The sequence below is a fragment of the Dicentrarchus labrax genome, unplaced genomic scaffold (genome assembly GCF_905237075.1).
Source record: "Dicentrarchus labrax unplaced genomic scaffold, dlabrax2021, whole genome shotgun sequence".
NCBI classification, from domain to species: domain Eukaryota; kingdom Metazoa; phylum Chordata; class Actinopteri; family Moronidae; genus Dicentrarchus; species Dicentrarchus labrax.
This window is the reverse complement of record NW_026136721.1, coordinates 3,662,743-3,684,194: the sequence shown is the minus strand read 5'-3', so window position 1 is coordinate 3,684,194 and position 21,452 is coordinate 3,662,743. Positions and strand designations below refer to the sequence as shown.

Sequence of the window (21,452 nt, the reverse complement as noted above, 5' to 3'; positions counted from 1 at the left end):
AATGAGAAACTATCTCAAAATAATGAGAAACTATCTCAAATTAATGAGAAACTATCTCAAAATAATGAGAAACTTTATCAAAATAATGAGAAACTATCTCAAATTAATGAGAAACTTGATCAAAATAATGAGAAACTATCTCAAAATGAGAAACTTTATCAAAATAATGAGAAACTTTATCAAAATAATGAGAAACTATCTCAAAATAATGAGAAACTTTATCAAAATAATGAGAAACTATCTCAAAATAATGAGAAACTTCATCAAAATAATGAGAAACTTTCTCAAAAATAATGACTTTGAGATAATAAGTCATTATTTTGAGAGGTTCTCATTATAAAGACTTAAAGAATCCTGATAATGGCCTTCCATAACTATACGAGGGCCCATCAGTGTTAAAAACATTATTTTTTTAAAACTGTCAAATATCTGAAAAATATTAGTAAATTATCAGAAAACAAATATCCCAAAAAATATTACTTAATATATGAAACAAATTTGTAAAATATCAGAAAAGTATTAGTGAAATATTCCACAAAACTTAAAAAAGAAAAATCCAATTAAGTATATTAGTGAAATATTTTACAAAAGAAATCTGTAAAATATCCAAAGAAATATCAGTAAAATCCAATATCCCCAAAAAAAATTAGAATATCTGAAAAATACAAGTAAAAGTATCTTAAAATTATATAAATTATTATTAAAATATTAGAACAATGGTTGTAAACATATGAGTCACATATCAGAAAACAATGTTCAAATTCCAGTAATCCCAGAAATTTGATTTATTTTCCTTCTCTTCTTACAATCTGAACACATTTGTGTCTCCGAGATGGAAATATTACTCTGCTTTTGACATTTTAAACACTAAACGATGATAATAATGCTGGATTACATTATACTGAACACAAGTATTAAAGTGTTGATTGCAGCTATACACATTAGACCACCGTAATTCTACTTTATTATTAATTCAGAGAAACAAGAACATTTTTACTGGTGATAAATGAACCTGCAACCACATCATTCACATTCATTCACTCAGAGGAAACACAGTCATTAAAAACACAATCAATAATATAAAAGAAGAAAACAGACGGATTTATTTCTCATTTCCACGCTCACAGTGTGGTTTGAGGTAGTCGTCACATTTTACACATCAGAGAGTCTTCATCTTTGTCTTCTTTTGTTTATTCATCATCACAATATAGGATATAAAAAAAATACATAGAACAAAATATAAAAACAATCCCAGACACAAACTGAGAGAGTGAACATCTGTTTGTGTATCTGCAGCTAAAACTTCACTTATTTATTGATCTTTTGTCACTTTTAGGATTTTATTTATTCATTTCAACACAATTTCACAGGAAACTTTTATTTAACATATTTAGCCAGATTTAAGAAATACTGTGAATGATCCTCCTTTAAAATGTGGACTTTTTTAGGGAGGAGGAAAGTCTCTAATTCGTTTTATAAACATTTTTAAAGACATATAACTCCCACAGGTTCCTGAACGCCTCAAAAACCACAGAGAAAATACAGCGGAGGGGCGTCTACATGGCCTCTGACCACTGTGTACAATTTACATTTCAATAGAAGATACAAAAAGAAATATATATATAAAAAAATGTATAATAAAAATGTAAAAAAGTTAAAAGGTTAAGACATCCAGCAGCTTTACCAAAATCCTAAAAAAATTACAGTGAAATCAAGTGCGATTTAATTGATAATCAGTGGCACTTTAATCATTAATCATTAATCATTAATCATTAATCATTAGTTCCTGAGTCAATCTGAGTTCAGCTTTGTGATATAAAAGGAAATTAACGGGCGTGTCTGGACGTTTTCTGACTGCGGTTGAACAAGAGGGGCACTGATTGATGCAGAATATAATATAATATATATTTCTATATAGAGGCTCCTTTTTAGTGTCTCTATTTTTAAATTTTTCTTATCTTTATTTATATTTTTCTACATTTGATTGTGATTCTTATGCACCAGTGTACCAATGCTAATCTCTCGTATGTGGAAACTTACTGAGTCTGAGAAATATTCACTTGTGGGGACCCATAGGACCCTTTTTTATTCAGATATCTTGAGGTCAAAGGTCAATGGATCCATGTGAAAATGGTTATAGCAGAATTTAACTTTTGAGCGCCCCCTGGTGGCTGACTGCAGTACAGCTCATAAAGCCTCCATGTTAGCAAATTCAAAATTACATGTCAAATAAATTTTTCCCTACGACGAGTATTAGGGCCATACTAAGAGGAAAAATTAATTTTGATAATTTTGGAAATTATGAGAATAGAGTCGCAATATTACAAGAAAAAAAGTCGTTTTAATGAGAAAGAAGCTTCTATAGAGTTATGAAGATCTGACGTGAGCAGCTCAACCAATCAGCAGTTTCAGTCTGAGCCCAGCAGCCGCTGTTTGTCTCAGTCGTACCGTACAGTCAACAGGTAAACTAACGCACTGATAATTTCGTCCTTAAACAGTTTACTTTATTCTCGTAATATTACGACTTTATTCTCGTAATTCTTAAATCATAATTATCGTAAATAACTCTTAGTCTGGCCCAAAGATGGTTTCTGGTACTTTAGGTAGTTTTTTTATCACACTGATGTTGGTTCAAGATCTCATTTTCCTGGTAAGTTTGGTTTTCATTAGTTATTTGATGCTATAAAAGAGTTGAGTTGGGCGTATGGGCGGGGCCAACCCCGATCACTGCTGCACACCATGTGGATGTCAATGGTTGGTTTATAGTTTCATATGAGATTTTCCTCTAGCATTAAAACGGAGCCCGTTACAGCCTCTGAAAGATGGAAGAAGGAAGGATAACAGGGTCCCAGGTCGCAGCCCCGCCCCCTCTCTGGACACGCCCCTGCTTCTAAGATCAATATCCAGTTTTAAACTATGGAGAGAAACTGTGTGTTTCATGATCTACAAGATGATTGGTTGTCCACTAACAAAAACCAACCAATTCAAACTAATAATTTACATGTTTGTCAACCTCCATATATCATTCATAGATCATAAAACACGTATTTATCACCAATATTGACACTAAATTGTCTCCATATTTAACACCTGCTACTAAAAATGTCCAGAGTAAATACAGACCAGTGACCTTCACTTCAAGCCAGTTTAGTGATAGCAACGCTGCCTTTGATCCACAGCGTGTCGATATCGCTGAGCGACGTCACTCTGTGGTAAAAGTCAAACAGCTGCTGGCCGTCCACAAACACAAGAAAACGACTTTGTTCGCAGTGAATCTCTATCTGGGAGGAGACACAAGCAGCGGATGTTTGGTCAGTTTCATTTCAGAGGTGGAACATTTTAAAGGGAAACCAAACAAGGTCAAATCTGAAGGCTGTTGAAGGTCCAGTGTGAAACAATCAGGAGGATCTAATGTCAGAAACATAATATAATATTAATATGTATGTTTTCATTAGTGTTTAATCTCCTGAATACAAGAATCTTACGTTTTTATCTACAAATGCAGCAAAATACAGAAGAAGTTTCCCTTTAAAGTTACGTTAAACACACAGTTAATGTTGTGAAACAGATGCACTTTGGTTAGGTTAAAACACTGGTTCCCAACCTGGGGGTCAGGACCCCCACTAGAGGTCACCAAAACTTCTTGAGGCCTTTTTGATTTTAAGGCCTGCTAGAAAACCTTTAAAAAATACTCCACCGGCTCCCGGCTAATCCAAAACTGGGCAAAGAGGCGGGCTGAATGAAGCCTGTGACAGTGAGGCAGGGACGACTGGTATATATGGGCTAACAGGGCTAAGCCCCCCCTATCTTTTACAGTAAAGATGAAAAACTATTATTAAAAACCTTAGAACATATTGTTTTGAATTTTGGTAGAACCTAGAGCAGCAACAGCACCAAAAAGTGACAGAAAAACCCAGGATATATGATATATGTTGGGTTTTTTCCTGTGAATGGGCTAATTTCATTCAGCCCAAAGGCTGACCTTCGACCAATCACAGCGCAGTAACTACAGTACAGTGAGGCTAGGGACCAGTTCTCTTTTTTAGACAGTCAATCAGCTGATCACCTGTCAAACACACAGGTTGCAAAGTACACGTCTAAGACCACAGATTCTCTCAAAACGAGACAGGGCCTGGAGAATGTTTCATGCTTCACATCTGAACTGCTGACCACAGATGACAATCAGCCAAATCCAGATGTGGACACAGCTGCAGCCGCTGTAACGCCGCGCAGGATGCGGCGCTCTGATAATGTGTCAGTAGCCGCACAGTGATGTGGCTTAATGGTCGAGCAGTCACAAGCTCGCTTTGAGAAAGCCAGGCACTTGTTGTCTTTGCATGTGCACATTAGCCAGCGATCTGCAGGGAGACACTGAAAGGTGAGCTGATGGTGAGGTACAGCAGGGTGGAGTTCGACATGGTGATTAACCTGTTTGTGTCGATGGGAGCGGCGTTTTAAATAAGGTATGCCCAAGCTCTGAAACAATTCAATTCAATTCAATTTGTATAGCGCCAATTCATAACAGAAGTTTTCTCAGGACACTTTTCAAAAAAAAAAGGTTTAAACCAAAACTTTTAAAAAATTTATTTTAAAAAAAATTTTTTTACAGATAAATTTTTGTTTTAGATTTATTCTAACAGTTTTGTGATACTTTTTATAATGTAGTTGAAGGAATTGGTGGAGTAAAAGGAGAGAGAGAGATAGAGTTTGTTTAGGTCATTATTTGGGTTTGTTCAGGTTCCTAGAGCCCGTATAACAAAGTACAATGTTGTTGCTGTAACTTGATGTGGTGGCTGTTTTGCGTCTGTGTGGAGTATTTAAGGGGGGTAAATAAATTATAACCCCCCCCCCCCACACCCCCCCCCCCCCCCCCCACAAGAGGGAAATCTTTAATATAATTGAATATAATTGAAACAGCTGAGTTGTACAGTTGTAATGAAACGGGGTAATTAGCTCTAGAGACCAAAAGGTTTATTTCTGCTGTACAGTTGGACATTTTAATATGAGGCCTTATGGAGCCAGCCTCTAGTGGTCGTTAGAGGAACTGCTGCTTGGTCATATGAAACATGTAGTTTAACTATGAGCTGCCGCAGGTTCAGAGCTTATGTTGGTACCTTGAACGGCTGGTCTCTGATGAAGGGGAAGAACGGGACGGCTTTGTCGACGTCCCCCCAGGATCCAGACACGCAGGCTCTTCGCAGGACTTGCCGGTCCCTGAATCTGACGCACAGCTCCAGAGCCACATCAGTCGGAGGCTCCCCGGATGTCCCACGGCCGCATGTGAGGGCGACGTAGAACCTGACGGAGGGACGGACACCGGCCGTAAATCCGAGTCAGATTATCTCGTAAAGTCGGACTACCACAGTGGAAAAATACTCTGTTACCTGAAGCATATGTAATTGTTATTTTACAAGGCAGCATTGTAATTAACTTATACATAATATATATACAAATTATATACAGAAAAAAATATTAAGTCAGAAAAATAAAACTCTTATTAAAGCAGCTGCAAGGGACTTTTATTTTGTGTTGATTCTGGCGCCCCCTGTGGACAGAAGCGGTACTCCGAGGGGAATCCGCAGTGCGAGGCAGAAACTACAGTCAGCGTCAGTCAGTACGGCATTACTAGTAATAATATTACTTTCCCCAGTAACTAGTAGTGTAACTAATTACTAATCATTACCCCACAATCCAACAATCCAATCACATCCTTGGAAACTATTGGAAGTTACATGAAGGTGTTTTTACCTGTCGGGACGAGGCTCCACGACTCCGAACACTACGACCTTCTTCCCCGGACGCATCCCGCCTGAGACGTGACCTCTGAAAGGAACCGCCTGCACACGCATGAAGACGAAGAGATGTTCACATATATTGTGGTTAATTATTCTGGATTAAAGTGGAACTAAAAACAATAAAAGACATGAAAAAATGTTGATTTTATAAATTAAAGGAAAAAGTCATCAACATATTCTATTATGAAATTAAAAATACTGCTATACTCAGATGTGACTGAATATTTGGGACACTGAGGGGAAGATATGTGAGGTTTTGAGAATAAAGTTGAAATATTTAGAGAAAATAGTTAGTTATATAATATTACAGGATAAAGTTCTGATATTTTGGGAATAATGACGTTGTTTTATTAAGTTATGATTAGGGTACATTCGTTTTTTCTTGTAAGATTTATCTCGAAATATCACAACTTAACTTTTTCTCATAAAATTACAAAATATTTGGACTTTTCTGGTAAAATTACAACATTTGGTTTTATAACTTTACTTTCATAACAATCTAATTATAATATTTAACATTTAATTCTCAAAATATAACAAAAGTTCCGACTTTCTTCTTCTAATATTGTAACTTTATTTTGAAAAATAGATAATAAATCTGATGAAATTACAAACATCAAAATTATAAATATTATATAACGAAGTATTTGGGACAGAAAATGGGATGTTTTAAAAACTACTATATTAAATGTTGCTAATTATTATCATGATTGTTTATTTATATGTGTGAAATAAACACAAAATTCAATAAAAATATTATTTAAAATAACTAATTTTCACTCATTTTCCAAACGTGTTCTTCTTTAAAACCTTTATTTCTCTTTTTGATCTTGTTTATCTTTAAAATAAATAAGATTTAGTTGATTTAGTGTTTTTTTTATCAAATTATCAAATATTATTTTGCTTTTATATAAAAACAATCACTCAGATTTTAGTCTAATGCATTTGTTCACTCTGTTGTTATGATGTAATGTTTATGTTTGTGTGTTTATGTTTATGTTTGTTTGTTTGTTTGTTTGTTTGTGTGATTTCAGTGTTACCAGACTTCTGTCGGCGTCTGTAGAGCGAACACTCGGTTTCTTCTCATCAGTCACACTTTTCTGTGGAAGAACCCATTTCTGAGAGGAAAGAGAGAATCAGTGAGGGGATTCAGATAGTTTGAAGTAACTTTACTTAAGTAGAAAGTAGAAATACCATTAAAAAATACTCCATTACATTAACGCAGCTCTCTTTAAAACACACAGACAGTCGTATTATTCTGTTTTTAATGCTGAAGTTCATCAATGTGGAGCCAGTTTCAAACACTGATCAGGGTTACTCTAAAATGTAATCTGATACAGTTACTAATTACCTGTTAAATGTAGTCAGTAACCTAATATTACAGTAAAGTAACCTGATTACTTTGTGTTACTCTGCTCAGTATTTTAAAACTGTAATCCTTCTGATAATCCTCATTTATGTAACTGTAATCTGATTACATATTCCATCTGTAACTGTAATGGATTAAAGTTTCCTTTTTTTGTATCCTGGTTACATAACTCATTGTAATCCATTACACCCCAACAGAGTTAAAGAGTAAAGTAACACAGAGTGGAAATCTTAATTACTGATCCATGTTTCAAACATTAAAAGTCTCTTCCAGCAGTAAACAACAACAATAAAAACAACAACAACAACAACAACAACAAAGACACAAAGTGGCTGATCCTGGCTGATGACGTCACAGGCCGTGTGACCAGCACGTGCTGCGTTCAGACTGAAATCAGGTTTGCCTTCAAAATAAAAGCAGCTGATGGAAACACAGCTGAAGGTTCACAGATCACGTTAGTATGATGTAGTGTGAAGAGAGAAAATACTTTTAAAACATTTAGAATAGAATAGATTATATATATATATATTACATACATATATATAAAGTTATTTTGTTTGTCCTTTATGACATATAGGAGACATAATATGGTCATTGTGCTTTTATCTGTGATATTGTTTGTATTTATGTTCTTTATCTGTGATATTGTTTGTATTTATGTTCTTTTATTGTTTCTGACGTACCATCAACCTACCAGAGGCTGCACATGTGGTTAAATCCTCCTATTTATTAATGCACACTGTACCCTTTTAAATAAATCAAACTTCAATAACACTAAAACATCCACTTACAAATTATACACATTTTAAATGAAATATTTATAGTTTATAATACACATTGTGCTCTAACATATCACACTGTGTCTACATGCGTCATTACCTTTGCACTATTTGTATTTATTTTGTATACAGACACTGTATGTTGTTGCTCTTTATACATATTTATATATAAACCTAGTTTTATTACAGCATTATCTGTATCTGTATTCGTACATCGGTGCCTTTTGTGTCGAGCTCTCTCAGTATTTTTAAAAGGACGTTAAAGAACAATCTTTTTAATCTTTTATTTTGGAGTAATGTTATAGTCTGTAATCTGTGTTTTTTTTACGTTTTATTGTTGTTACAGTTTGTTGTGTGAATGTTTGTATGGATAAAGTTGAGTTGAGTAAATTTAAGCCTGAAACTGGTAACAAAACTATTTACAGTTTCTTTTAAAATAAAAGTACTGACACATTTTACCGATGATGCTCGTAAAAAGTTAATTATCTGAACCTGATTTTTAACTCTTCTGGTTCAGCTTTGTTGTTTTTATTGTCTGTTTCTCAATCAGTTAAACTTTATTTGTACAGCAGCTTTCACACAGTTCAGTGCCTGAAGTTGATAATGGAATAAAAATTAAATAAGGTAGATTTAAACATAGAATACAATCATAATATTAAAATCAATAGTGTTTCTAATCTATCTTCCTGTAAGTGTCACATGGATTTAAAACAGCTTTTATTTTGTTAAATCTGACTGGAAGTTGTTTCATTCTGGTTCAACTTGACTTTAGTTGTTTGACTTTCTTTCATAACTGAGTAAAACTAAATGAAAACTAAAAGGTCATTAAAGTGAGACGTGTGTCAGATCTGAAAGGGTTTCCCTCTGTGCTGGTGGGTTAGGGTTAAACAATCCCTCACCTGCTTCCCGTTGCTCAGGTGTGTGAACTCACCTTCCTGCCCTGCGCTGTCACTCTGCACCTTTCAGCCATGTTTGATCTGAAGAGGAAAAGCAACAAAAAACCACAGCAGCAGGAACGTAAAGCTGCCGGTCCAGTTCTGTCTGCCTCCAACGTCTCCTGTCGACTGAGGCGACGCTGACGTTAACAACCTGGTTCACTGCACACACACACACACACACACACACACACACACACACACACACACTCACACTCACACACACACACACACACACACACACACACACACACACACACACACACACACTCTGATAATCAGCTGCCCCTGCATGCCTTTCTCTCTCAGGTCAATAACAAGTGGGCTCATTGTTAGGCTGCTTCAGGCAAAACCCCCCAAAAAATATTAAATCCTCTTTCTCACACTCATGATTTTAATAATAATGGATCAAATTGGGATTTATTGGATGTGTAAAAGCAGACGATCAATAAATGTATTTACCTGAACGTGGTGATAATAGAGAGCAGAGTGTGTTTAGACGAGCTATTTGCTAAAGTTAGGCCAAATTAAATCACCATATCGTCCAAACTTACTTTTTACAGACATTAGGCGGCCGGAGTCATGTGACACTTCCTAAGCCCCGCCCCTTTTTGGTTATCTTCCTGTACCCAGATATGCTACGCGTTAGCGTTAGCGTTACCATTTTGAAGATGGTTAAAACATAAACGCACAAATGAAGTCGTATCTGAAGTGAGCTAATGTTAGCAAAACAGAAGCTAACTAGCTAGCTGGTCTAGCTCAACTGTTAGCTACATCTTTAGGTGGCTAGTTAGCTAACAGTTAAGTTTGCTACGGAACAAAACGCTAGCTAGCTAACTGATCTATATTAATCGTTAGTTAGCTAGTTACATTTGATAGCTAATGTTTGCAAATATTAGCTACTTTCATAATGTTGGGGGAAACTGGGCTGTCTTTAAAGCCTAGCCTAGCACATAGCATCGAGTTAAACGAGAAAGGTGGATTTTTATTTAGTTTGTATTAAAATCAGGAGAAAAACAACAAGCCGAAGAATCGGTCAAACATTCTGATGGCTGTGATCAATCTGAGAAAGAAAGATCAATAAGTGTTCAAATAGATACACAGCTTACCGAACAGTGACCGAGGCTCCAAAAGGGGGCGGGACTTAACTAGCGAGGAATGGTATAACCAATGGGAGGCCCCGTTAGCTTAGCTTAATAAAGACAAACAAGAAAACAAGTGAAAAATGTCCTTTTTAAAAAAGGATAAGTTAAAAAAAAAGTTTAAAAAACGGTGAAACAATGAAGGTTTTGTTGTTTTTAGGGTTCCTACTTTGTGTTTAGTGCTAATTAGCAAATGTTAGCCTGCTAACCAGATAGCGAACCTGTTAAATATTATGGTATGTTATTCGGTGTGTTTGAAGTCGTGGTCGGGTTAGTTGGAGCAGTGAAAGCTACAGAGGCACAGTAAGGTTGAACTTCACTCACCTACAGCAGCGATACGAAGCTTTTAATCTATAATTTATCTGTCTTCTGCTTCTTCATGTTGAGAGTTACTGACACTCAATAACCTCGTCGTCTCACTGCAACTTTCCTTTTTCATTTTCCATGACGAGAGTGGAAGAATGGGAGGAAGCGGGAGGAAACGGCCGAGCTGCAGGAAGACGGAGGCTGTGTGTGTTATTGTGTTTGTACCATTGACTGTATGTATGACAGCTGATCATTAATGTGATTACACCGTCTGTTTGCAGAGAAACTTCACAATGTGTCTGACGGTGCAGCAGATTGAGATTATTACTGCTAGTAGTGCTTTAAAGATATAATCTGTAACATTTCCTCATTAAACTGTGTATAATAGTATATATATTATGAGCTGTGTTATATATGTAGCTGAAGGAGCAGAAGATTTTAACTCTTTTTACCTTCCACTGTTTAGATCTTTGTGCTTTTTGATATAATAACCTGGGACCTGTTCGCTCTTTTCATTACAACATACTTTTTATTGAACATTTTGATTTTATTTGTGATTCTTGTCTTTTATTTTTTCTTACTGATTATTGTTTTACACCAAAACACCAAAGAGACTTCCCCGTATGTCTGACGTGTAAAAACAAACATAACAGTGACAATTTATGCATTTTATTATCAAAGCAATTCTTATTAGAGACTGCTTGGTACAAAAACACACAAATAAGCAATAAGAAAACAATAGAAAAAGATATTCTATTATAAAAACATGTTGGTACAAAATGATATAAAAATACATTAAATACAAACCCCCCCCCCCAAACACACACACATAAAAAAACAATCAGTGCATAAAAACATAAAGCTGAAAACAAACAAACAAAATACATAAAAAATAAAAAGTTCAGTAATAAACATTCCCTTTTAAATAAAGCATAAAGTAAAATAAAAGATTCATCAGTGTGAGACTGCTGCGCTTCGTCCCTTTATGTCCGTTAACATGTAAACCGTTCAGTGGTCGGTGTGTCGGCAGCCAATAGGAGCGCTCTGTTGCTGTGATGTAACCATCGGATGTTTTAAACGAAGCACCGACGGAGAAAATTTATATTTTAGGCTGCGTTAGCCAGCTATTGCTTTAATTTCCTAAACGACGTTACGTTTTACAGACGCCCTTGAAGGTCTCGTGGTAGAAGGTGAAGCACTGACAGTATGTATGAAGGTGAAGCTGTGACAAAGACAAAGAAGTCACTGGCAAAGAGAGGACTTTCAAAATAATCCACTCGTCCCCTTCAGAATAAGAGCAGGAATTTTAAACAAATTTCCGTGTAATTTATAAGATCCAGTGTGTGAAGGACTTAGTGGCATCTAGTGGTGCAGTTACAGATTGCAACTGCCTCACTTCAAGTATGTAGGAGAAACTAGAGTGGCTCCTGTGTAGAGCCAGTGTTTGGTTTGTCCGTTCTGGGCTACCGTAGAAACATGAACCCGCTTCCTCTGTAGATAAAAACATTCTTTAGGTAATTCCTTTGGTACCTGTGAATATTATATTACATTTCGAATAGATCCTCCTCAATGTTTCACACTGGACCTTTAAATTGATTATTACACAGATTAAACAGTTTGTGTCATAAAATACTGTTAAACATTGAATTCCTGTTCTGTTGTTGACATTATATATGTTCAATATAATGTACTAATAATTTATCTATACAAATATGGGCTGTGACTATTCTGAACCAAACAGCAGTCCTGACACAAAGTGCGTAAACTCGGGTTTCATTCGTCTTTGTCGTCTAAACCAGTTTTCCCAGCAGGAAGGAGAACGACGCTCCGAGTGCCAGACCCAGAACGAGGAAGAAGGTCATCAGAGAGCCGGCGGTCTCACAGTCCTTAGACCGCACGAACCTGACGGACAGAAAACGGACACAGTTACATCGAGTCCACACGGATACACAGTGTTTGTGACCACCACCACAACAACAACAACAAACAACAAACAACAAACAACAGCAACAAAAAAGTGCAAACTGAAATAATTTTCCGGGAGGTTTTCTTGACAATCCAGGACGAGAACACTTGCTCACAAACGGTCATATAATTTACCAATAGGTCTAATATCGACACACTTAATACTAAATAATAAACTACTTAAAGTTTCAAACAAAATACGTGACCCAGCTTTACGCAGTCTGAGTGAGGAACTAAATCTAGAGCTGCACGATACAATAAAAAACATCATATTGTGATTATTTTCACAGATATTGCGACATACAGGAACTATCTCTGCATCACAAATTTACTTTTCACTGAAAAAAATATTAAAATAAGGATGATGTGTCATTTTTTTGTTGGTCTGTAGCAAAAAAACATCTTTTAATAAATCTGGAGAACAAGATTTTAGGTCAGAGTATCTCTTAAGCTAATAAATCAAATGAGAAGTTGACTCATTTCTCCATAAGACTCAATACTATCTCACTTTTTTTGGGGCCAGGGGGGGCCCCCCCCCCCCCCTTAAAAAAAAAAAAGTTTTTTTAACCCCCCCCCCGGGCCCCCCCACTATTCCTTTTTTTTTTTTTTTTTTTTTTTTTTTTTTTTTTTTTTTTTTTTTTAGACTCACTGTGGAGCGTAGGCCATGCAGAGGCTCGCCAAGTAACCGTTGGAGAAGGAGAACAGCGCCATGATGATGACGAAGATGCAGTCGTGGCTGAAGACGTTGAGGTTGGAGTTGTGGATGTTACACATCATGAGCAGAGGGATGAAGGCCACACGACACAGCACGGCGCCGGGAAACAGGACGCTGTCCTTCGACGGCTGCACAGACGTCAACACAGTCAGTTAGAAACGAGTCTTTCTTTGTGCAATAATTTAATTTAACTGACTAACTAGCTAATGTCATTTATCCACTGTATAATAACACAATGCCATATACAGCCCTATATATTTATCTTTATTTATCTATTTATCCTCTATACACTTCTCTACATCTATTTCATTTGATTTTATTTTACTTTTATTCTTATCTCTACTTTCTATATTTAGCTAAGAATGTATTGTTTATCTTATACTGTATTTTTTATACTCTTTTATTTTCTATACAAGTGTTTTGTAAGCTGCTGGAAATCCAATTTCCCTGAGGGAGTCGTCCCAAAGGGATCAATAAAGAGAAGTCTAAGTCTACTCGGAATCTGAAACGGCGGAGCAGGAAGCGGACTCACCCATTGGACGACAGACGGCGCGCTGCGGCCGAGCAAGTCCATGACGTTGAAGACGATGAAGCAGCAAACGCAGGTGAAGACTTTTTCTGTAGGAGACAGAGAACCGATGGAGTGAGGATCAATATCACACCACGATGAGGCTCGTAACTACGGTAACGCTAACGCTAATACGACATGGACACAGGAAGTGATGTAATGTCTCACCCCAGGCGGGGTTCTTGTAGACGGTCTGCACTCGGACCGTGATCACAGGAAACACCGACAGGGTGACGGCAAACACGCACGTCACAGACAGCGCCATCTTCCAGATCTGTGGGACACACGGGAAGATTCAAGATTACTATTAATGGTTACTGCAGTTCCTCTAACGGCCACTAGAGGCTGGCTCCAGCAGCGAGTCTCCATATTAAAACTTTACAGCAGAAATAAACGTGTTTACAACCTGGAACAAGTGATTGTTGAAGCCTGGAGGCAGGCTGGAAGCAAAAAGCTAAAAAGACTAAACTTCCAACTTGTAATTAAATCTTGTTTTAAGATCTATAAGTTGTAACGTTTGAGTTAAAATAGTTTGTATGAAGGAGTGTGTAGATGAGTCTCAGTGCTTTAACGTCACCGACAACCTCTGTAGTCTCGTTTAGCTGCTTGTTGTTTTACTGACGTGTTTTAAAATTTCTGAAAATCTCTCAAGAACCAAAAACCCACTGAGGGATCCAGGAAACTAATTTCCAGGTTTTAGGTTCATTCCTGCAGCACTCTATAGAAAAAAGACATTTAAAAGATGAAATGTTTTATAATAACGCCCCGTCTGATACAATATGTGTCAGACAGATCATCGGTCACCTTTTTGAAGACGGCCAGGACGGAGGAGCGCTCCTCTGGCTCACTGACGGAGATCCCCTTGGCCTCCAGCTCTATAGGATTGTTGTTTAATGCTTCTTTTTCTTTAAAAGGAAACAAATAAAAATGTTAGTGACTTAAGTTAGTGATGTCATCACCCAAACGGACCTCATTCTCTTTGGTATTCAAACTTTGACTCAGATCTGAATCAGAGACTTTGTAAGAACCTTTAAGGGGCGAGACTTCCTCCGCTGGATCCGACTGTCTTCTGTTCAGGTAGAAACGAGCAAAGTCCTGCAGAGGAGAGTCAAAGCTGTCAGAAGGTCCTAATGTGTGTGTTACAGAGCCTCTTAAACTCTTATTTCTACCATTAAAACATTAAAATAAATGATAAATAAAACATATATCGTTGTTCAGGACTCCTGTCGATAGCTGTCGGTAATTTAATCATTAAAACATGTTTTTGTTAAAGCAGTTTTCAGATATTTTCACTGTAGCAGGGACTCATTTCGTTTAGTTTAGTCTCTTAAAACAGAATTAACTTTGTATAAAATGAGCAGATGAAAGCTCACCAGGTGCGGCAGCAGCAGGTAACACACCAGCGTTCCCAGAGTGGCGACGCACGGCGTGATGAAGTATCCCAACGCCGCCGTGTTCTCATCAGCGTTACCTGCAGAGCAACAGACACAATGTTCATCCTCTCTGTCAGTTCTAAACTGTGGTAAAGGTTAATTAACTGATGGACGAATGTATATTATTATAAATGATTAAATTACATTAAAGGTTCATTTTAATTTATTTTAGATTCTTCTGCAGAACAAAAGACAGACTTTAACTTTACTAGAATAATCAATAATATCGTGTATTTCTATTAATCAATTAGTCAATTGACAGCAAATGAATCAGAGTTATTTTATTAAAGAAAAAATGCCATTTGCAGACGGATTGTTTTACAACTTTACGACTCTTTATTGATCACATGATTCATTGATTAACTGTGGAAATGATTGGCAGGTTAATCAGAGGTGTAAATAATAATTAGCTGCAGCCCTAAACAGTTTTATGATCTGGATCAATATATCGATATCAATAAGGAATCATATTTTAGTTGCTCTGTGAGTTGATAGAAATGTAACTGATTGTGTTATCGATCGTATAGGATATCGCTCATATTGATCGGAGAATCAATATATTATAGTATCAAGATGCAATAGGTTCTCCCCTAATATATAATTATCTGAGTTATTGATCTTATCACTTAAAGTTATTGTTTATGACCAACAGGTCAGCAGCTGTTTCCAACCACTAGAGGGCCGCGAGGCCTTCTTGATTTTAAGGTGTGTAAGAAAACGTACACGCAGACGATATCTCAACATTTTATTGATTTCTGTTAAGTTAAACTAAATGAAGTTGGTGTTTTTAAAGTTTAGATTATTATTTGAGATCTAAATGCTCCTTCAGTCTCTGACAAACATCGTCAGCCTGCGTCAGAAAGGAAGCAGATTTAGTTTGATTGGTAAAATTTATAAAACTAAATACAGACAGAAAAAGTGTATTTCTGCTGTAAACCTCTCAGTCCTGTTGTTGTTGTTGTTGTTGTTGTTTGTGAGTTCAGGTTCAGACTTACTCAGGATGGAGAAAAGCATCGCGACCGCAGCGAAGAGCCCGGCCAGACCCTGACCGCTCATAAACAGCGTGCTGTACCGAGGAGGAAACAGGCCGACCACACCGAACAGACTGCCCTGCAGCACCGCGCTGAACACTGCGCGCACACAGAGACAGACAGAGACAGACAGACAGACAGACAGACAGACACACACACACAGACACACACTTATTTTATTAATAAATTGGGCAACAAACAAACATAATTCTGCTATTTTCTTCTGAATAAACAACTCATTATGTTTGTCTTCATTTTGGGAGAGAAAAACACTCTCAACTCCTACAACAACGATGATGATGATGAAGATGATGTAAAGACCTTCAGCGTGTGAACTCACTGTTGATGAACCAGATGGTCGCCATGGTGACGGAGAAGAAGGAGCCCGGCTGCATGGGGACGGTGACCAGAGCCGCCGTGAGGGAGAAGAAGAGTAAGATGGCGATCAGGCTGAAGGCCACACGGATACGCTCCCTCACCCTGCAGAGAGAGAGAGAGAGAGAGAGAAACCCTTCATCCTCATCCTCCTCTTCCTCAACCTCCTCCTCGTCCTCGTGTGAATGAAACATCGGCTCGCGGCGGCGGTGGCGTGAACTTACCACTGGTACAGGAAGGAGTTGAGCAGGGTGAAGAGCAGCAGGGGCAGCTGGGAAAGCAAGGCCATCCAGCTGTCGTAGTTGTAGTCTTCAGTCGCTGCCGACGTGCTGTTGGACTTGTTGTTGAGGCGTCCGTTGAAATACTTTAACAAAGAGGGGAAATAATTCATTAACGGCTGTAACTTTGGACACAATCTCAGCTGTAAACAACCTCAAACACAACATAACCCGAATTCTATCTCTGGTTTTAATCCGACTGTCGGTGCTGTTCTCTTTCTTTCTTAACCTCAACAAAAACGGAACTTGCTACGAGGCATCAAAGCATCAAACTACACTTATTTAAACTTAATCGAGGCCTCGCAGAACAAAGACTTCAGGTGATACTCTGACCTTTATTTCTCTTTCTTTCCTCTTGGCTGTGAATGACTTGTATGTAACCTTTGTGTCTTACAGCTGTTTGTTGTTAGTGTTTGTTGTTATTGTCCCCAAATATCTCATATTCACCTCTTTAGGAACAATATACTGCTACAAGCTCATGTGAACTTCATGCTTATACACTTGTCCAGCTCATATATGTTGCTTTTATAATTATACATTTAAAATGTTGTATGGTATTTAATTATTATTATATATTGGTAATCGTCCATTTTTAGTAATTAAGAGACATTTTTCAGGATTATCTTCGTTTGGGTTGTATGATAATTATCAGGGCCGATGATGGGAAATTTATATTTATAAATATTCACGATAATTAAATAATAGCTGATAAATTATTGGTCCATAATAATAAAAATGTTGTTTAAGTTCTAATGCAAAAGACTCTACTGGTTGCAAACGTCTTCTTAAAATACAAAAATGTGAAATTATCTTTATCAGAGCAGCTGATAATGATCGATAATCCGTTATCGGCTGATATAAATCCACACTGGTTGTCTCTCTGTGACTGTGATGAAGAGGAAGGATGAAGCAGAAACCTGAGAGGCCGTCATGAAGAAGTTCCAGGGCAGCAGAGTTCCCAGACCGAGCACGAAGATGATGAGGGCCACAGCCTGACCTCTGCGGAAACAGACACACCTTCTTATTTGCCTGAACTGACTTCATACAGAAAAATGTTCGATACAAAACATTGAACTCACTTGTCGGTCGGTTTGTTCTCGTTAGACATCCTGTTGCTTCTGTCAGAACCTCTGAATGAAACAGATTAAAGTGATTTACAGTTCTGTATATGTAATTATACATAAATATATAATTTAATCCACAGACTGGAGTCTATTAGACAGTCTGTGATGACAAATAGCAGCTTTTTAACATAAATTAATCTGTAGGCTGGAGCTCTTTGCACTGATTTCAAGACCTTTAAAAATCTTCCACTGTTGTGTATCTGATGATGGCCGAATTGAAGACTGGCAGCTTTTTAATTAGCAAAATATCATAAATGTTATTTCTCCAGGTGGTAACACTCACCGCTGCACCTGAAATCTTTAATTGCAAGATTTGTGAATGGAGACTGGCGCTACCCTGCGAAGGGAACATGCACTTAGTTTAACTGCTCATTTCAGAATTGTAAATAGTGTCTAATGGTTTGTTTATAATAACTAATAATAATTAAAATGTCTCATGTTCAGATTAAGGTGGAATCAGCAAATGTTGCTTCTGCTCCCACATTGAGTTTGAATATTTTAATTTAAGGTTTATATAAGTGAACTGTTCCTCAATCCAGCAATTTAAGGGTTAATTTTGGACCTTAAATTACGAGATATAAGTGTTAAACGATGAAGAGTAAAATGTGAGTTTACAGTAAGATGTGTGTGTTGGGATGATTTTGAAGCCTTTTAGACGTTTGTGTGTTCAACATGTCACACACACCAAACTCCATTGAAAAAACTCACATTTTAAAAATGCCCCCAAAAGGCAAGAAAATGATACACCGTCACACCTTTTACTCTTTTACCTTCAGTGAAAGTACAGTCGGCTTTCTGTCAGAGTTTTATAGTATTTTATTGGATTATTATTGTTGAGTTGAGCTGCAGGCCGCGCCCCCGGTGTGTGGGTGTGTCTCTCAGCCTGAAGGCAGCAGACCGAGTGCACCAGGTGGAGGTGATCTGGTGATCAGCACTCACTAACAGGATGTGTGACAGAAATGGTTGGAGAGACTGGACTTGGGGAAATAAGACTGCAGGACTAAAGCTTGTTTCAATCAAGGAAGAAGGAGCCGGTGAGCTTTCGTTTAAGAAGTTAAGAAATGTGATGTATTTAAAGCTTAAAGTAATTTGATAAATGTGATTTATGTGTATCTAAAAGAGGTAAACGCTGCTGAAGATCGTTAAAATCGTCATTGAACAGTGCTTTAAATGTTGGTTATACTACTTTGAATTTAAGGTTTTTCACCTGTTATTGGCCTCGGCAACTTTCAAAATAAAAGAAGGAAAAGAAAGAAAGCTGAATCTTGGTCACTGAGTGAATTCCAGTCCAATCTTCTGAAGCAAGTTGCCTTTTAAAGTGGGGGAAACTGAGTGAGGGCCACTTATTATTATTATTATTATTATTATTACTACTACTGATTTATAAGCAGCTTGTTAATGATATGAACGCATCATATTGTGTAACTTTACTAATAAGAAAAATCTGTAGAAGTGTTAAACTGAAGGATGTTTCTTTACGTGTTGAGAAAATAAAATCCCTCCTGGATCAACTGGAAACTGTTTCTCTGACGTCTTTGAGATTTGTGTTTCAGTTTTCAGGTCATTTCCTGTTTTATTTTCATATTTATTATAATTTATTTGAATATTTGCTTCCTATAAAGTAACTTTGTCACCAGTTATTTGGTGTTTTTTCTACAATTTAAACTGAAATCCTTTATGGATGAGTAGAAAACCATAGCAACGATAACAGCAGTAGTGCGTTGTGGGTTGTTGTGACTCATCGTTGCATCATCACATCCGGTGGCACGCCAGATCCGGCTCGTTTTCCGCCTGTTTTTGATTTCATTTGGCGGGTGAAGTCGTTTCTTTCCGGTAATTTCTGATCATTTATTCTACTTTTAATGTCGAAGTTTTACTGAGAAGTTCGGCTGAAGTCCCTCAAACACAGTCCTCCTCCTGCGGTTCATATCAGTCTGTTATTGTTGTTATTATGAGTGTTGTTGTTGTTGTTGTTGTTACACAGTGGTGGGAAATAACAAGTAGGCTACTGTACTTCTACTAATACACTCGAGGTACTTGTGTTGTCCTTCAGTTTTTCCATTCTGTGTTACTTTATAAATATATAAATATATAAATATTGTACTCTGACACAGTTACAGTTTCCTCTCATATATAAAAACATATAAACATTAAGAGATATGACGCAGTTCTACTAATAATACACAAACAATCTAAAAGTATCTCCTTATTGACATTAAAATGCTCTAAGATGTATTTATTAGCGATTAAAAGTGAATAATATGACAATATATAATAATATAACACTATAAAAGGAGACATTATGTGGAAGGAGAACTTTTACTTTGTATACTTTAACTACATTTTGCAGTTTTAGTCGCGTAATATTTTAAATTCAGGACTTTTAATGGGAATAAAAAGCTGTTCTCGGCTCCCATTGAGTCCATATTGTCAGATCTGGTGACATCACTATTTATTTCCTGGTTACAGAAAGTAAACGCAACACACCGGATTACTTTAATCTATTAATATTATAAACCCAGTTATTATAATATCACTTATTCACAATAATAACAATCTCCATCAACAAAGTAAAAGCGGCCTGAATGTAAATAAAATCCCATTTATGTCCCCACGTGGCCGCTCAGCGCGGATATTAAATACCAACAGTTTTATTTACAGAAGCCTGACCGAGTATTAATAACTAATAACAATATTAATAACTATTAATTCATTCTGATATGTTAAATTAACGCGCTTTATTCAGCTGATCGCGCCTTTACCCCCCCCACACACACACACCCCCACACAGTCACCGAGTAAACACGTGGACGAGGACTTCCTGTAAGAATCCATTCAGAAGTCCGTAAGAAAATCTGCCAATTTAAGTTAAAAAATGATAAAACCCAGGCAGAGGACTCACCTGAGGGTCGGAGCGGGTTTATTCCGGGTCGGACCGGTGGACCGGTACTGACACTGAATGAATAAAAGGCGCGCGCGCTCCTCCTCGCGCCTTATTTTTGGATTGCGTCCAACACACGTGCACGGTCCGCCCCTTAGTAGGCCTACACTTTATGTCCCTCCTCCCCTCATGTCTCCATCTCTAGTGAGAGGATGCATTGTGGGAGGAATAAAGAGAATAAATATTATTTTATTTATAAAATGTATAAAAGGAGATCAGAGGGAATCCGATATAATGTTTATATTAAACAGATAAAGTTAATTATATAATTATAGCCCTGAAATCTACAGAGGATGACTATTCTCAAATTACAGCACTAATTTATTCATTTTATAAAATATGTATTTTTTCATTCTGCCCTCAAACTTAAAGATAGAAACGTGTGACAGTCAAATAAATTAAAGTTAAAGTAAACTATAGTGTGAATATAATATGTTCAAATGATCAAAAATAATAAATTCACTCAGTGAATATTGTCGCATTATTGATATAAATATTATATATATATATATATATATTTAAAATCTCATTCTGTCCAAGCCAGACACAACCCCGACCCTGACCCCGACCCCAACCTTGACCCTGACCCCGACCCCGACCCGGATCCAGTTGTGGTCGAGATAACGAGCTGTCATGTTATTTCTCTGGACAATTGTTACTTTATATTTACTTTTGTTTTATTTATTTTATTAAAGT

At 36.9% G+C, this 21,452-nt stretch overlaps 2 protein-coding genes across 4 annotated transcripts; both read right to left on the bottom strand.

The window, feature by feature from the left end:
- Window positions 1–1,080: 1,080 nt before the first annotated feature.
- Window positions 1,081–10,463, bottom strand: lgalsla (lectin, galactoside-binding-like a). 3 transcript variants are annotated; one of them, XM_051385395.1, is made up of 6 exons: window positions 10,345–10,463; window positions 8,875–9,007; window positions 6,836–6,913; window positions 5,749–5,837; window positions 5,115–5,298; window positions 1,081–3,281 (listed from the first exon to the last, which is right to left on the bottom strand). In XM_051385395.1, the coding sequence occupies exons 2-6, from the start codon at window positions 8,911–8,913 to the stop codon at window positions 3,138–3,140; spliced, it is 534 nt and encodes a 177-aa protein (XP_051241355.1). In that variant the 5' UTR covers window positions 8,914–9,007; window positions 10,345–10,463; the 3' UTR covers window positions 1,081–3,137. The 3 variants fall into 3 exon arrangements, with proteins under 3 accessions (XP_051241355.1, XP_051241357.1, XP_051241356.1); XM_051385397.1 differs by having other exon boundaries at window positions 8,875–8,920; window positions 10,345–10,416; XM_051385396.1 differs by having other exon boundaries at window positions 8,875–9,040; window positions 10,345–10,361.
- Window positions 10,464–10,835: 372 nt separating this feature from the next.
- On the bottom strand, window positions 10,836–20,853 carry LOC127354935 (equilibrative nucleoside transporter 2). The gene is made up of 13 exons (XM_051385317.1): window positions 20,718–20,853; window positions 17,771–17,821; window positions 17,609–17,690; window positions 16,638–16,777; window positions 16,379–16,518; window positions 16,003–16,137; window positions 14,948–15,045; window positions 14,603–14,669; window positions 14,379–14,479; window positions 13,743–13,848; window positions 13,539–13,624; window positions 12,941–13,134; window positions 10,836–12,228 (listed from the first exon to the last, which is right to left on the bottom strand). The coding sequence occupies exons 2-13, from the start codon at window positions 17,797–17,799 to the stop codon at window positions 12,117–12,119; spliced, it is 1,290 nt and encodes a 429-aa protein (XP_051241277.1). The 5' UTR covers window positions 17,800–17,821; window positions 20,718–20,853; the 3' UTR covers window positions 10,836–12,116.
- Window positions 20,854–21,452: the final 599 nt, after the last annotated feature.